General features: G+C 43.3%; 2 protein-coding genes across 2 annotated transcripts in view; one reads left to right on the top strand and one right to left on the bottom strand.

Annotated features, from left to right (window-relative positions):
- The window catches only part of kank4 (KN motif and ankyrin repeat domains 4), a 167,591-nt gene extending 167,193 nt beyond the window's left edge, over window positions 1–398 (bottom strand). Inside the window, exon 1 of the mRNA XM_052462776.1 lies at window positions 339–398. The gene's annotated coding sequence lies outside the window, so the exon portion shown is untranslated. The remainder of the gene's footprint in view (window positions 1–338) is intronic.
- Window positions 399–783: 385 nt separating this feature from the next.
- usp1 (ubiquitin specific peptidase 1) lies at window positions 784–16,232 on the top strand. The gene is made up of 9 exons (XM_035786940.2): window positions 784–1,218; window positions 1,725–1,943; window positions 2,467–2,617; window positions 2,753–2,854; window positions 11,465–11,634; window positions 11,840–12,582; window positions 13,135–13,299; window positions 13,528–13,729; window positions 14,300–16,232. Exons 2-9 carry the CDS (start codon window positions 1,777–1,779, stop codon window positions 15,111–15,113), a joined length of 2,514 nt encoding a protein of 837 aa, XP_035642833.1. The 5' UTR covers window positions 784–1,218; window positions 1,725–1,776; the 3' UTR covers window positions 15,114–16,232.
- The last annotated feature ends 554 nt before the right edge of the window (window positions 16,233–16,786 follow it).

Here is a 16,786-nt window from a genome sequence, read left to right as displayed (position 1 = left end):
GGCGCCAGAATATACACCTGTCATTTATTTTGGCGCTCGCCAATAATAACCTTTATAATCGGCTGAAAGTCAACTGAACGCATGGATCTTCATGGGGATACATACATGTGCAAGATAGAAAAGAAAAACATAACGTTAGTCACGGATTACTGAATGGATGCAATAGCATACGGATCACCCCCTACAGATGGGATATAGGTTACACCGTTACATCAAATGATAGAGAATATTCTCTTTAGCCTATATAAAGCATTTGAGATAGCGAATACATTTAAGCCATTTTCCATTACATGAAAACCACTGCAAAAAAACGGGTACAAATATGATAGATGTCTTACCGTTAATTATTGCATTTGCATAAGGAAGGTACAAGGTAAATATGCTCCAACATTTAGAGATGCACGGCTATTTCTCAGGGAAGCGCAAGATATATTATATTAATGTCCAAGGTTTCCCCCTGCTGGCTAAAATCCTGTACTGGAGTGTATCTCGACCTGGAATCATCGCCATCGATCAGAGATCACTGATTATCACTCTCCAATATTTTAATTATATTGATATATTTTGGGGGAAATAATGTAATTATGGTGTATACATTTTTGATGTAGCAACTATTTTCAGACCAAAAGCCAGACGATGTTCATGCATGATACAAAAAAATAATACATTGATTGTCCCTCTAAAGATGGCTGCTCTACGGTGACGTTTCATGGTCTTGGCTAGAAAAGATCCAGCTTTTGTCAAATTAACGTCAGATTTGATTTTTCGTAGCGGGTTAGGATAACTAATGTAGCAGATTATAATATGTTGGTTAAGATTACAAAAATGGTTAGCGTTAGCTAAAATGCACACACAAAAATAAAACTTTTGACAAAAGCTGGATCCCTTCTAGTCATGGCCGTGTTTCTCCCACGGTGACATGTCTCAAAAAATGCCAGTTGCAATTACTTCGTTTTCACTTTCTAAAATTTTAATCAGCGATTGTAGTTTTTGTTTTTAATTAATAATGAGTTTTTCTAACATTATTGTATTTTTTTTATTATTATAATTGATGTTAATGGAGTCGTGCAGGCGCGGGTGCAGCTGGGGTCTTACGGTTGGAAAAAGCGCCAAGTCCTGCGCACATCGCGTGGTTTATCAAATGGTTATACAAATATACTATGTAATTGAATAAGTTATCGCAGAAATCGAAAATAAAGTACATCATGACTCAGTAAGGTGAGTAAACAACTAAAGTGGTTGGATATATTTTGGTTACAACTGGCTTTGCTAGCAACTGAAACCGCCCGGTGTTGTTGCTTTTCCCCCCTCACTCACTGCGTACTTAGCAAGATGTCTAGCTAGCTGGCACGCTAACAGGATGGTAGTTAGTTAGATATAACTTAGAAATGACATATTACCACATTTTGTAAACTGCATGTGTTGGTAAATAGCTACTTCGCTAGCTTGACGTTATTGACAACAAGCTCAGCTGTTGTCTTGGTTCTTTTAAGTTAGCCTGCTAGGCAACCCATTTACCAGCCATCTCCGATGGCATCTGGTGCCATCAGCAAGCTAACTAACGTTAGTTAGCAAGATTAACTGAATGCAGATGTCCTGTAGTCTATCTAGTCAACAAACGAGTTAGTATCAGCGTAATTCACGTGTCTTTTTGCCAGCTAACTATCTGGGAGGGAGAATAAACTTGAGAAATTCACCCAGTTTCACTTTCGCTCTGTTGCCAGTGTGGAGCGCTGTTGTGTTGGCTGTATCATCAAATACTAAATACGGTCGAAGATGCCCGGCCTACAGGGCGATGCCGCGGCTCTCGGGAGCCCCATCAAAAAGAGCAAACTCTCCCTCAAGTTTTTCCAGAAGAAGGAGACGAAGCGAGCCTTGGACTTCTCCGAACCTCAAGTAGAGGAACCAAAACCAGTCAGAGTTGAACCTGAGGAGCCTTCAAGGTGAGTGACGGTTTTTAGCAGGTAGCTAATGATAAAATAAAAGCTGACTGCATTTCTACAATACGATGGGGCGATTAACCAACTGAGTCCCGTTCAATTTAAATTGAGGTAAGTTAAATGTGAGACCGAAGTTGGGGTAAACTAATATTTATGCAAATACTCTAATGCAACGCTATTGACCAATCAAAGCTCACTAAAGCTTCCAGACAATGCTGGATTGGCTGTTGATTCCTAGCCTGTTTGCTAGCACCCACATGATGGCGTTGCTATCCGATTGATCATTTTGTGTAAATCCCCTCTGAGGGAGCGTCTTGTTTGCCCGCCCACTCAATTTAAAGTACTGTATTTATTATGGATCCCCTGAGGTCCAGCAAAATGAAGGCAATTTATACCATTTTAAAACATTACAATACATTCACAGATTTCACAACACACGGACATTGGCTACTATTTTACATTTAGCCTCAGATGTACTTAGGAATATGATTTTGAGAACCTTTCATGTGTATCCATTATTTTCTAGCTGTGACCAGGTTGTGCCAATCCCACTGCCTGGACCTGCCCCGTGTCCAACCTCTCCCATCTGCCCAAGTGACAAGGGAGAGGAGACGCTGGTGCCCTTTGTTGGGCTCAATAACCTGGGAAACACCTGTTACCTGAACAGCATTCTACAGGTGTGGTATCTCATTCTCAACAGTTGCATCATGCCATCAACATGATGGCAAATGTAACATCTGATGACTGTATAGGTAGGCACATTATTATACTGAATGGTTTAGAAATTCAACTTTTCTTTATCACCAATCCAGGTATTGTACTACTGTCCTGGGCTCAGAGATGGCATCAAGAACCTCTACAGTTTGTCCAAAACAAGGGACAAGCAAAAGGAAGAGGCTGCTAATAGTGATGAGGTATGTTAGCTATGTACAACAATGTGAGTGTAACGGATGTGAAATGGCTAGCTAATTAGCGGTGGTGCGCGCTAATAGTGTTTCAATCGGTGACGCCACTCGCTCTGAGACCTTGAAGTAGTTGTTCCCCTTGCTCTGCAAGGGCTGTGGCTTTTGTGGCGCGATGGGTAACGATGCTTCGAGGGTGGCTCTTGTCTGTGTGCAGAGCGTCCCTGGTTCGAGCCCAGAGAGGGACGGATGGTAAAACTGTTACATTTATTTATTTATTTTATTTCACCTTTATTTAACCAGGTAGGCAAGTTGAGAACAAGTTCTCATTTACAATTGCGACCTGGCCAAGATAAAGCAAAGCAGTTTGACAGATACAACGACACAGAGTTACACATGGAGTAAAACAAACATACAGTCAATAATACAGTATAAACAAGTCTATAGACGATGTGAGCAAATGAGAAATAAAAAAAAGTAGAAATAAAAATAATGGGGTGCAAAGGAGCAAAATAAATAAATTAAATACAGTTGGGAAAGAGGTAGTTGTTTGGGCTAAATTATAGGTGGGCTATGTACAGGTGCAGTAATCTGTGAGCTGCTCTGACAGTTGGTGCTTAAATCTAGTGAGGGAGATAAGTGTTTCCAGTTTCAGAGATTTTTGTTGTTCGTTCCAGTCATTGGCAGCAGAGAACTGGAAGGAGAGGCGGCCAAAGAAAGAATTGGTTTTGGGGGTGACTAGAGAGATATACCTGATGGAGCGTGTGCTACAGGTGGGAGATGCTATGGTGACCAGCGAGCTGAGATAAGGGGGGACTTTACCGAGCAGGGTCTTGTAGATGACATGGAGCCAGTGGGTTTGGCGACGAGTATGAAGCGAGGGCCAGCCAACGAGAGCGTACAGGTCGCAATGGTGGGTAGTATATGGGGCTTTGGTGACCAAACGGATTGCACTGTGATAGACTGCATCCAATTTGTTGAGTAAGGTATTGGAGGCTATTTTGTAAATGACATCGCCAAAGTCGAGGATTGGTAGGATGGTCAGTTTTACAAGGGTATGTTTGGCAGCATGAGTGAAGGATGCTTTGTTGCGAAATAGGAAGCCAATTCTAGATTTAACTTTGGATAGGAGATGTTTGATATGGGTCTGGAAGGAGAGTTTACAGTCTAACCAGACACCTAAGTCTTTGTAGTTGTCCACGTATTCTAAGTCAGAGCCGTCCAGAGTAGTGATGTCGGACAGGCGGGTAGGTGCAGGTAGCGATCGGTTGAAGAGCATGCATTTAGTTTTACTTGTATTTAAGAGCAATTGGAGGCCACGGAAGGAGAGTTGTATGGCATTGAAGCTTGCCTGGAGGGTTGTTAACACAGTGTCCAAAGAAGGGCCAGAAGTATACAGAATGGTGTTGTCTGCATGAGTTTGACCATGCGGTTGGATTTTAACTTCTTGCGTCGAGCCACCCCGGATCCGGTATCGTGACTACAGCCTCAAGCTCATTACCATAACGCAACGTTAACTATTCATGAAAATCGCAAATGAAATTAATCTATTTGCTCTCAAGCTTAGCCTTTTGTTAACAACACTGTCATCTCAGATTTTCAAAATATGCTTTTGAACCATAGCTAAACAAGCATTTGTGTAACAGTATTGATAGCCTAGCATAGTATTATGCCTCTCTTTCACCATGCAACATTTTCCACAAAAAACAGAAAATAATTCAAATAAAATCATTTACCTTTGAAGAACTTCAGATGTTTTCAATGAGGAGACTGTTAAATAGCAAATGTTCCGTTTTTGCAAAAAATATTATTTGTGTTGACTAATCGCTCCGTTTTGTTCATCACGTTTGGGTAAGGAAAAAAAGTCATTAAAACGCAAACTTTTTTCCAAATTAACTCCATAATATCGACAGAAACATGGCAAACCGATGTTTAGAATCAATCCTCAAGGTGTTTTTCACATATCTATCGACGATAAAATCCATCGTGGCAGTTGACTTTCTCTTCTGAAGAAATGGAACGCGCATGGATGGACCTACAGATTACGCAATAATTTCGACACAGGACACCGGGCGGGACACCAGGTAAATGTAGTCTCTTTATGGTCAATCTTCCAATGATATGCCTACAAACACGTCACAATGCTGCAGACAATGGGGGGAAACGACAGAAAGCGCAGGCTCATTCCTGGCGCATTCACAGCCATATAAGGAGACATTGGAACACAGCGCCTTCAGAATCTGGGGCATTTCCTGTATGAAACTTCATCTTGGTTTCGCCTGTAGCATTAGTTCTAGGGCACTCACAGATAATATCTTTGCAGTTTTGGAAACGTCAGAGTTTTGTCTTTCCAAGGCTGTCAATTCCATGCATAGTCGAGCATCTTTTCGTGACAAAACATTTTGTTTAAAACGGGAACGTTTTTTATCCAAAAATTAAAAGAGCGCCCCCTATCTCGAAGAGGTTAACAGTGAAGAGGAGACAGCAGTTCTTTACTTTACTTGCCCAGAGTGAGGCTTTCATTAAAGGTGAGGAATTAACAGGTGCCCGATATTTACAGAAATAACAAACTGGCCAAAGAGCAACAAATTACAAACTGAATTGTATTAGCTTGTTCAAAAGAAAACCCAAACTTCAATCTTGCCTGAGAAATCTTGCAGCATGTTGGTCTGTTCCTTGTCTGTCTCCCTAAAACGAATGGTGTGCGACTTCAGGATTTGGCGTCTACATGTTTAAACGGACACGTGCACACCATGTCATTACTGCAGTCCTACTAGGAAGACATTGTGTTTTAGAAGACCGACATGACCATGATGCTGCCCATTTGCTCATCAACTTAGCCTATAAAAGGCCTATTTTGTTTGAATAAAGGTGATGTGTAGGAACTCAAATTTCAGTGATATTTCTGCAGTGTGCAGGAGGCTTGACGGATCCCATGGGATGATGCGGTGCATTCTACGTTGATAAGCCTATTCTTTGCCATGTTATAACCCTATTCGGACAGGTATTACTAGACGTTATTCCAGAGGATTCACACAGGATTCGTTTTTTCCCAATTTAATTGACTCTTATGATGGAAGCTAGGAGGTTTTGATAATAGACCACTGATAACTAGGGTTGGGCAGTATCTAGATGTTCATACAGTCCTTCTCTCATCCCAGAATATACTGTGTTACCGGCTTAGTACACAAGTGGGTGCCAAAAAAACCCTGCAAAATGGCCCATTGGGCTTCTATTACCAGAATTATTACAAAATTAGCACAAGTAACAGTGTATTTCCATGGAGGCAGCTCGCTAAAATATGATAAGGGGGGCAAAACAAAAATAAACAAATAGCAAAAATTGCCAATCCAGCTCGTAAAGTTATACATTTTTGGTGAGTTTGGACATTTACAAGCAAATGCGAATGAGACAAATTAACAAAGTTTTGACGCTTGCTTGAAGGATAGTACTAGCTCTGGAGCAGCATGTGTACACTCTGTGTCTGTGAGTTGCTAGGGCAACGTGCCTGCCTGCTCTGCTCAGGGGGGAGGAGCAGACGACCGAGAACAGAGGAGAAAAAAAGGCAAGGAAATACAGGTACACTCCACTACAAAGTATGTGGACACCTGCTTGTCAAACATCTCATTTCAAAATCATGGGCATTAATATGGGGTTGGTTCACCCTTTGCTGCTATAACAGCCTCCACTCTTCTGGTAAGGGTTTCCACTAGATGTTGGAACATTGCTGCGGGGACTTATAACAGCCCAGACCATTATTTCTCCTCTACCAAATTTGACAGTTGGCACTATGTATTGGGGCAGGTAGCTTTCTCCTGGCATCCGCCAAACCCAGATTCTTCCGTCAGACTGCCAGATGGTGAAGTGTGATTCATCACTCCAGAGAACATGTTTCCATTGCTCCAGAGTCCAATGGCGCAGAGCTTTACACCATTCCAGTCGACACTTGGCATTGCGCATGGTGATTTTAGGCTGAGCGCTGCTTGGCCATGGAAACCCATTTCATGAAGCTCCCGACAAACTGTTATTGTGCTGACGTTGCTTCCAGAGGCAGTTTAAAACTGTGTAGTGACTGTTGCAACCAAGGACAATTTGTACACACTATGCACCTCAGTACTCGGCTGTTCCATTCTGTGAGCTTGTGTGGCCTACCACTTCACGGCTGAGCCGTTGTTGCTACAATACATTTCCACTTCACAATAACAGCACTTAAAGTTGACCTGTGGAAACTCTAGCACGGAAGAAATTTGACAAACTGACTTGTTGGAAAGGTGGCATCCTATGACTGAACCACAGTTCTTCAGTAAGCTCATTCTTCTGCCAATGTTTGTCTATGGCGATTGCATGGCTGTGTGCTCGATTTTATACACCTGTCAGCAATGGGTGTGGCTGAAATAGCCAAATCCACTCAGTTGAAGGGGTGTCCACATACTTTTGCATATGAAGTGTAGCAGTGGCAGCTGTACAGAACTCATGGAAGGGCTTTGACTTCTCAAACATGGCAAAAGGCTAACAGAATATGATACCCTGTCGCCTTATTAATTCAGCCACTTACTTAAACCGACCAAAAATAAACGCAACATGCAACAATTTCAACGGCCCTAATATATGGATTTCACATGACTGGGAATACCGATATGCATATGTTGGTCACAGGTACTGTAACTAAAAAAAACAAACATTTTTTTAAAGGGCGGGAATCAGAAAACCGGTAAGTATCTGGTGACCACCATTTATCTCATGCAGCGTGACACTTCTCCTTCGCATGGAGTTGATCAGGCTTTTTGATTGTTGAATGTTGTCACACTCCCCTTCAATGGATGTTGCTGTTGTACACGTCGATATAGAGCATCACATGCTCGATGAGTGACATGGAGTATGCAGGCCATGAAAGCTGGGACATTTTCAGCTTCTAGGAATTGTACAGATCCTTGCGAAATGGGGCTGCGTTTGTCATGCTGTCACGAGGTAATGGCGGGGGACAAATGGCACAACAATGGGCCTATGGATCTCTTCTCGGTTTCTCTGTGCGTTCAGATTGCCATCGATAAAATGCAATTGTGTTGGGTCTCCTTAGCTTATGCCTGCCCATACCATAAGCCCACCCACCACTATGGGGTACTGTTCACAACGTTAACATCAGCAAACCACTCGCCTACACAACGCCATACACGCTGTCTGAAATCTACCCAGTACAGTTGAAACTGGGATACATCTGGAAAAAGTAGCCACTCTTTGCCTTGATGACAGCTTTGCACACTTGGTATTCTCTCAACCAGTTTTGTGTGGTAGTCACCTGGAATACATTTCAATTAACAGGTGTGCCTTGTTAAAAGTTCATTTGAGGAATTTCTTTCCTTCTTAATGTGTTTGAGCCAATCGGTTGTGTTCTGACAAGGTAGGGGTGTTATACAGAAGACAGCCCTATTTGGTAAAAGTCCATATTATGGCAAGAGCAGCTCAAATAAGCAAAGAGAAACGACAGCCCTTCATTACTTTAATGACATGAAGGTCAGCAATCGGAACATTTCAAGAACTTTGAAAGTTTCTTCAAGTGCAGTTGCAAAAACCATCAAGTGCTATGATGAAACTGGCTCTCATGAGGACTGCAACAGGAAAGGAAGGCCCAGAGTTACCTCTGCTGCAGAAGATAAGTTAATTTAGAATTACCAGCCTCAGAAATTGTAGCCCAAATAAATGCTTCAGAGTTCAAGTAACAGACACATCTCAACATCAACTGTTCAGAGGAGACTATGAATCAGACCTACATGGTCGAATTGCTGCAAAGAAACCTACTAAACTACTAAAGGACCCCAAAAATAATAAGAGACTAGCTTGGGCCAAGAAACACGAGCAATGGACATTAGAATGGTGGAAATCTGTCCTTTTTGTCTGGAGTCCAAACGTGAGATTTTTGGTTCCATCCGCTGTGTCTTTGTGAGATGCAGAGTAGGTGAACGGATGATCTTTGCATGTGTGGTTTCCGCCGTAACGCATGGAGGAAGTGGTGTGGGGGTGCTTTGCTGGTGACACTGTCTATGATTTATTTAGAATTCAAGGCACATAACCAGCATGGCTACCACAGCATTCTGCAGCGATACGTCATCCCATCTGGTTTGCGCTTAGTGGGACAATAATTTGTTTTTCAACAGAACAATGACCTAACACACCTCCAGGCTGTGTACGGGCTATTTTACCAAGAAGGAGAATGGTGGAGTGCTGCATCAGATGACCTGGCCTCCACAATCACCCGTCCTCAACCCAATTAGTTGGACGGCAGAGTGAAGGAAAAGCAGCCAACAAGTGCTCAGCATATGTGGGAACTCCTTCAAGACTGTTGGAAAAGAATTCCAGGTGAAGCTAGTTGAGAGAATGCCAAGAGCGTGCAAAGCTGTCGTCAAGGCAAAGGTGGCTACTTTGAAGAATATAAAATATTTCGATTGAACATTTTTTTGGTTACTACATGAGTCCATGTGTTATTTCATAGTTTTGGTGTCACTATTATTCTACTATGTAGAACATAATAAAAATAAAGAAAAACGTTTGAATGAGTAGCTGTGTCCAAACATTTCACTGGTACTGTATATATACATACACACACTCCCACACAATGCATTCGGTCAACATTCAGACCCCTTGACTTTTTTCACATTATGTTACAGCCATATTCTAAAATTTAAATTGTTTTTTCCCCCTCAATCTACACACAATACCCCATAATGACAAACCAAAAATAGGTTTAGACATTTTTGCAATTGGTTTCAAAATAATAAAAAAACTAAAATATCACAAGTATACTGACCCTTTACTCTTGTACTTTGTTGAAGCACTTTTGGCAGCGATTACAGCCTCGAGACTTCTTGGGTATGACGCTACAAGCTTGGCACACCTGTATTTGGGGAGTTTCTCCCATTCTTCTCTGCAGATCCTCAAGTTCTGTCAGCTATTTACAGGTCTCTTCAGAGATGTTTGTTCAGGTTCAAGTCCGGTCTCTGGCTGCACCACTCAAGGACATTCAGAGACTTGTCCCAAAGCCACTCCTGTGTTGTCTTGGCTGTGTGCTTAGGGTTGTTGTCCTGTTGGAAGGTGAATCTTCACCCCAGTCTGAGGTCCTGAGTGCTCTAGAGCAGGTTTTCATCAAGGATCTCTGTACTTTGCTCCGTTCATCTTTCCCTCGATCCTGACTAGTATCCCAGTCCCTGCCGCTGAAAAATGTCCCCACAGCATAATGCCGCCACCACTTTGCTTCACTGAAGGGATGGTGCCAGGTTTCCAACAAAACGTGACACTTGATATTCAGACCAAAGAGTTTAATCTTGGTTTCATCAGACCAGAGAATCTTGTCTTGTATTTGCACTTGAGATGCCTTTTTATGGATGAGATTGCAAACTTGCCATTTCCATAAAGTTTAGCAGGGATGCCCTGCTTTGTAATCTATTGCCTGGGACAGGGCTCTCCAAACCTGTTTGTGGAGCGCTACTATCCTGTAGGTTTTCACTCTAACCCTAATCTAGCGCAATTGATTTCAATAATTAGCTGGATGTTAAGATTAATCTAGTTAATTACAATTGGGGTTGGAGTGAAAAACCTTCAGGGAGGTATCTCCAGGAACAGGGTTGGAGAGCCCTGACTGAGGACATCAACAGCCAAACAGGCTTTCATTATATAAACTATAGACAATTTTTATTGCACATTTTAAGGATAATTAAACGGATGCATTTGACGATGTTCAACTTCAATTCACTGGCACTTTGAAGAAAAGCTTAGCCATACTCATTGATAACCGTACATACATACTTTTGATGACTTTACAAGACATTGCGAGATACAGATTACCAAGATATAGCCTATGTGCACGGTTCCAACAGTCTGTCTGTGCCGATCCTGTCCCTCACTGGCTCGCCTGCTCTTTCTCTTTGCTTTGAAAAACACCAAATGTGTGTTTGGTCTTCAGCCTGTTGCGTGTAGAATAGCTTATCCTACTCATTGATAGCGCCTACTTTAGTGAAGTTGCGCGAGACATTGCAAGCCCAAAAAATTGCCTCGATACAGCACTGTAATAGCCTATGCCTGCAGGGTTCTGAAAGTCTGCCTAGAGGCCGACATGCCTGCCTGGCTGTGCCCTCTCTCTCGTTCGCCTGCTCTGCTCTCTCTTTGCTGTGAAAGATGCAAGAGTTTGTCCTCGGAAGTAGCCTATGGCAACTCGTTTACCCCATTGCAAAAATACTGAATATTAGGAGTCGATTCTTGATAGACTCCCCACCACTACCTAAAACCGACAAATGATTGTTTTAGATGAGAATCAATTCACATCAGGATACTCAATTAACATTACAATGCACAAATTATAATCCAGATTATTAAGGTCACAATCATGCATACATTTATACCAGCACACATCTCAATAAAGGTGCGTTTCGTAAACAGTGTCTGATTATTATTATCTGGCAAGACTTTAGATTCCCTATGATGTTTCCAATATAGCAATGCATTTTTTAAGACTACAGTCAACATATGCTTCAGTTACACTGTCATCAATGCTGCCTATAGTAGCATGTTGAAATCTTTTGAACGTAGAGCATATGAACACTATAATAACAGGAATCCCTCTTTCTCCCTCAGCACACAGAGGGTCCAGAGGAGGCGGTGCCAGTACACATGGAACTGCTGGGTAGTTTCCACAGTCTGATCACCTCGGTAGAGCAGCTCCAGTCCAGCTACCTGCACAACCCTGACAAGTACAGTGATGGGGAGCTGGCCACACCTCCACGCAAGCTACTAAACACACTCAGGTCAGACCCCACAGCACTACAGCAAGGCCCTGCAATACTGGGTCACATTCAATAGGCAGAATATTATGGAAGTTTATCGGTGGTGCAATGATACAGAAAACCAGGATTTTAGCATTAAAGCAAGCTTCCTCAAATCAGGGTTTCACCGTCCTTGAACAAGATGTTTGGTATTGTATTTGACTGACTGATGGTTGTGTGTTTACAGACAGCTGAATCCCATGTACGAAGGCTACCTACAGCACGATGCCCAGGAGGTGCTGCAGTGCATCCTGGGATACATCCAGGAGGCCTCTGAGACCATCAGGAAGGAACAGGAGGACCAGGACGATATCATAGAGGTCAAGCCAGGCAGTTCTGCCTCTGTGGGCACCAACGGGGCTTCAACAGAAGAGCAGGCCCAAACTTCAGAAAAATCACTTGATGATGATGATGGCCAAACCAGTGGTAAGAGGAAGAGCGATACAGAGGCAGGCAATGCCAAGAAGAAGCCAAAATCTGTCAAGTCCAAGAATGCTGCTGCTGTTGCAGCCAACGATGGCAAACCCCTCACTCGCTCCAAGAGAAAGTCTACTGGTGGCATCACTGTAGCGCCAAAAGACAAAGCTGAAGAAGAGGGGGAGAAAAAGCAGGAAGAAGAGGGAGAGGAGGAAAGTAATGTGGAGGGGAAAGGAGAGGTAGAGGTGGCCCCTAAAGAAGTGGAGGTTAAGGGGAAGAAGAGACCCAAGTTGTGCTGGCCGAGGCACTCGGGGAAGCAGCCCAGTATCTTCTCTAAGTTCATGAGTATGGGACGGATCAGCTGCCACACAGGAGGGAAGACCGAGACAGTCAAACCTGACCAGGAGGAGACGGGTCCTAGCCAACCTCAGGAGAATGATGATGGGGAACACGGGAGGAACCCTCAGGAGAAGGTAACAGAAGTGCCCGAGGAGGAGAAAGCTAAAAGTGAAGGTGAGTTCATAGTTGTTGAATCATGCCGTTGGAAACATACTCGGTCATCGATCATGTCCTGTCTGTCACATAGGATGTGTACCCTTGCTTTAGCCTTTTGGGGCTCCCGAGTGGCACAGCGGTTGAATGCACTGTATCTCAGTGCTAGAGGCGTCACTACAGACCCTGGTTCGATGATAGACTGTATCACAACTGGAGGTGATTGGGAGTCCCATAGGGCGGTGCACAATTGGCCCAGTGTCGTTAGGGTTTTTATTTTATTTTTACCTTTATTTAACCAGGCAAGTCAGTTAAGAACAAATTCTTATTTTCAATGACTGCCTAGGAACAGTGGGTTAACTGCCTGTTCAGCTCGGGGGTTTCAACTCGCAACTTTCCGGTTACTAATCACATGCTCTAACCACTAGGCTACCCTGCCGCCCCAGGTTTTGGCCGGGGTAGGCCGTCATTGTAAATAATAATTTGTTCTTAACTGACTCGCCTAGTTAAATAAAACAATCTAATAGTTTAGTGTATTATCATGTTGAACGCTGACTCCTCTCTCCTGTCCAGAGTGCCTGGGTGTGGACATGATGGAGCATCTGTTCCAGGGCTGTCTGGTGTTGAGGACGCGTTGTCTGGAGTGTGAGTGTTACACCGAGAGGAGAGAAGACTTCCAGGACATCAGTGTCCCAGTGCAGGAGGAAGAACCCTGCAGCCCAGACAGCAGCTCAGAGGGTAAGGAGAGTTGTGTGTGTGTGTACACACTCTGCGTTCTTGTATAAATGGGCCAGTTCTGCAGCGCAAGACTGTACTATACACAAATTGGTACATTGTTGCACATATATGAACAGTCACCACTCAAACAAGTTGTCAAAGATCAGCCAAAGCACAACGCCGTCTCACAAATGTCTATCCTCTCATATTCCAACTACCTCCCCCCAACCCCCTCTCTCCACCCCCCAGTCTCCCCTGATCCCAAACCGGTGCTGAAGACTCTGACGTGGGCCATCTCCCAGTTTGCCTCAGTGGAGAGGATTGTAGGGGAGGACAAGTACTTCTGTGAGACCTGCCACCACTACACAGAGGCTGAGAGGAGTCTCCTGTTTGATAAAACCCCAGAGGTCGTCACTATCCATCTCAAGTGTTTCTCAGCCAACGGGTTAGAGTGAGTCTTCAGTGTTTATTTGCTGGGTTTTGCTTTTACTCTCGATTGATGCTTTGTCCTCAGAGAGTATAACAGTTTCCTAAGAGCCTGTCACAACATAAAATCCACACAATCAGATACAACATATGAATGTAATACTGTATTAATAAATAAATTCACCTTTATTTAACCAGGTAGGCAAGTTGAGAACAAGTTCTCATTTACAATTGCGACCTGGCCAAGATAAAGCAAAGCAGTTCGACACAAACAACGACACAGAAGTTACACATGAAGTAAAACAAACATACAGTCAATAATACAGTATAAACAAGTCTATAGACGATGTGAGCAAATGAGGTGAGATAAGGGAGGTAAAGGCAAAAAAAGGCCATGGTGGCAAAGTAAATACAATATAGCAAGTAAAACACTGGAATGGTAGATTTGCAATGGAAGAATGTGCAAAGTAGAAATAAAAATAATAGGGTGCAAAGGAGCAAAATAAATACAACGGCACATGGTAAGCAAATCTCAGGAAAGTCAGGGACCACTCCATCGTTCCTCGGCTTGTGTAAACTGTCTCCCTCTGTTCAGGATGGACCCGTACGGCGGCCTCTCAAAGGTGAACACCCCTCTACAGACCCCACTGAAGCTCTCTCTGGAGGAGTGGTGCACGTACCCCTCAGCCACTGCCACCGGAGGGCAGCACTACCAGCTGTTTGCTGTGGTCATGCACAGCGGGGTCACCATCTCCAGCGGACACTACACCACTTACATCAGGATGATGGACCTTAAGGACACCAAGGTCCGCCTGCCCGAGGGGGATGAGAAGCAGGGAGAAGAGGACTGTGGCGGGAAAGTGCCGGGTCCGGAACCCAAAGAAGAGGTGCTGTATTATGACGATGGGGAAGTGTCCTTCAGTCTCCGTGGTAAAGCAGGACAGAGTGGTTCTGTGAATGCTAATTCCACCAACACCAGTAAGATGGGCTCCAAGAAGGCTTCAGACGGGGTAGGACTTCTGGGGGGTCAGAGGAGCCTGTCCAGCTATGACCTAGGGGGCAACAAGCAGACAACCAACCCAGACAAAGCTGCCTGTACTGGGGTAGAGAGCAACACCACCAGATCATCCAGACGGACCTCCAGTGCCCCGGGACACAGTGGTAGTGGAGGGGTTAAGAAGGAGCCTGGGGAGGGTGAGGGGCGCGAGGAGGCCTCTGTGGCTGGGTGTGAGGGGTTTGGGGTGGCTACGGAGCAGGCCCTAAGCAGCCTGCTGCAGTATGAAGGGAAGTGGATGCTGTTTGACGACTCTGAGGTGCGTCTCTTTGAGGAGGAGGACTTTCTGAGAGCCTGTTCTCCAGAAACCTGCTCCACATCTACCCCATATCTTCTGTTCTATAGGAGGGTCTGAAACTTCTCTGTTTGTGGGTGAATGAAGTATTTTCTCAGATGTCATAGGGAAATGTCGAGAGCATTGGAAAAGATCTCCTGAGGTTTTGAGAACGAGTCAACTTGAGATTCAGCCTGGTTGGCTTGCTGGGTTTGATACTCCTGTCACTGATGTTTATAACCTGTATATGTCCTTTTTAAAATGTTTTACTATTCAGTTTATCCTCTTTTTTGTGTGCTGGTAATATAACATTAGCAGTCTACAAAAATGCACCTTCGCACTTATGACATCAAGCAACCTGCCCTTTGATTTTCCTGCCCTCGTGTTGGAAGTGGTCTGAATGGAAAGTACAAGGTTTCTCCCTGGCACCTTTTTTTTTTTCAGATTATTTTTTTATAAAGAGCACATTTTTATTCTTGTACATCTTTATCCTGTTCTGGCTTCATGCCTTCTGTCTGTTGATTAATGTTCATACTGTTGGTCTGTCAGAAATAAGAGGATTAGTTTTGGCCATAATGTTTAAGTTCAGTTAGATTCAGGCACTGGCCGTCTGGTTCTTGGTGGAAGAACTTTTGCACGTGAAAACTAAATTACTTCTCTTGGTTGGTCATTTTGTACAAGGTTTTATAAGTGAATTAAAGCAGCGATGAAATACCTAGCCAATAAGATAGACGATCACTTTACAAAATGCTAGTACAACAATGCATAGCTGTTAGTCTCAGATTTGATATGTATAGAGGGGCAAGTGGACTGTTTTGTCTTCAGGGATTGTCTACCCTAGGGCTCTATTCAATCCGTATTGCAGAAGTTCAGCTTTAAATTTAACGCCAATGTTCCTGCTTTAGTGGAAACTGCATTCACGGTAGACTGCGGATATCTGCTCAATGGGGAAATGACCTTTAAATGTATATCGCGGAATCTAATGTTTCAGCTTTACAGATTGAATAGAGCCCCTAGTCTTGGCTTTTTCCTCGGTTGGTTTTCTCCTGAAGTTGTCCAGTTCTGTTCAATGGCAGTACTTCATTCCAGTGAAAAAGGTCTGTGGCCAAACTGTCTGACTTACTGGCCCTATGAAAGAGCATACCTAGAATGATAAAGTACTACACAAGCAATAAAGTTTGAACTTTCATGTAAAACGGACTTTCTATTCATCCTTTCCCTGCTGTGAAGTGTTATAGATTTAAAATAAATGGTTTGGCTTTGAAACCAGGACAGTAGAGTTACTTTTTAATGTGAATAATTCCCACTCATGTACATGTAATAAAGCACTGTGCATTTCCAAATGTTATTTAACTAATATTTACCAATCTACAAGGTGATTGTCAAATGTCACCATGGCTAGTTTAACAGACCACAATGGTTTATTTATACATTTCATGTATTACTGGTTTGTTTACTTGGCTTTTTTTTTTTTTGGAGGGGGTGTATTCATTTCAAATATACTTGTTCCTTGACTAGCACTATTCATCTCTGTCGATAATTTGGTTATAACTTTTAATAGTAACTTTATCCACTGGTGAATTGGGAGAGAGTGAGGTGATTGCCATCTAAGGAGGAGACAACTTTTTTTTGCGTAAATGCTGCCTGCCAACTAATCAAAGCATTTAACTGCAGGGTTACTCCCACGTCATATGAAGGAATGTGCCTACCTGATTTTAGGGGACAGTGAACAATTGGGAGTTGGGGACAATTTC

This window comes from Oncorhynchus keta, chromosome 1 (assembly GCF_023373465.1).
Source record: "Oncorhynchus keta strain PuntledgeMale-10-30-2019 chromosome 1, Oket_V2, whole genome shotgun sequence".
NCBI classification, from domain to species: Eukaryota; Metazoa; Chordata; class Actinopteri; order Salmoniformes; family Salmonidae; genus Oncorhynchus; species Oncorhynchus keta.
Note: the sequence above shows the minus strand (reverse complement) of the source record. Positions and strands in the feature narration are given on the sequence as shown.

Excerpts from the sequence above, each read along its gene's own strand:
- usp1 (XM_035786940.2), top strand. The coding sequence starts at position 1,777 with ATGCCCGGCCTACAGGGCGATGCCGCGGCTCTCGGGAGCCCCATCAAA. Across the intron at positions 1,944-2,466 it reads GAACCTGAGGAGCCTTCAAG|CTGTGACCAGGTTGTGCCAA; the intron begins GTGAGTGACGGT and ends ATTATTTTCTAG. Across the intron at positions 13,730-14,299 it reads TTCTCAGCCAACGGGTTAGA|GATGGACCCGTACGGCGGCC; the intron begins GTGAGTCTTCAG and ends CCCTCTGTTCAG.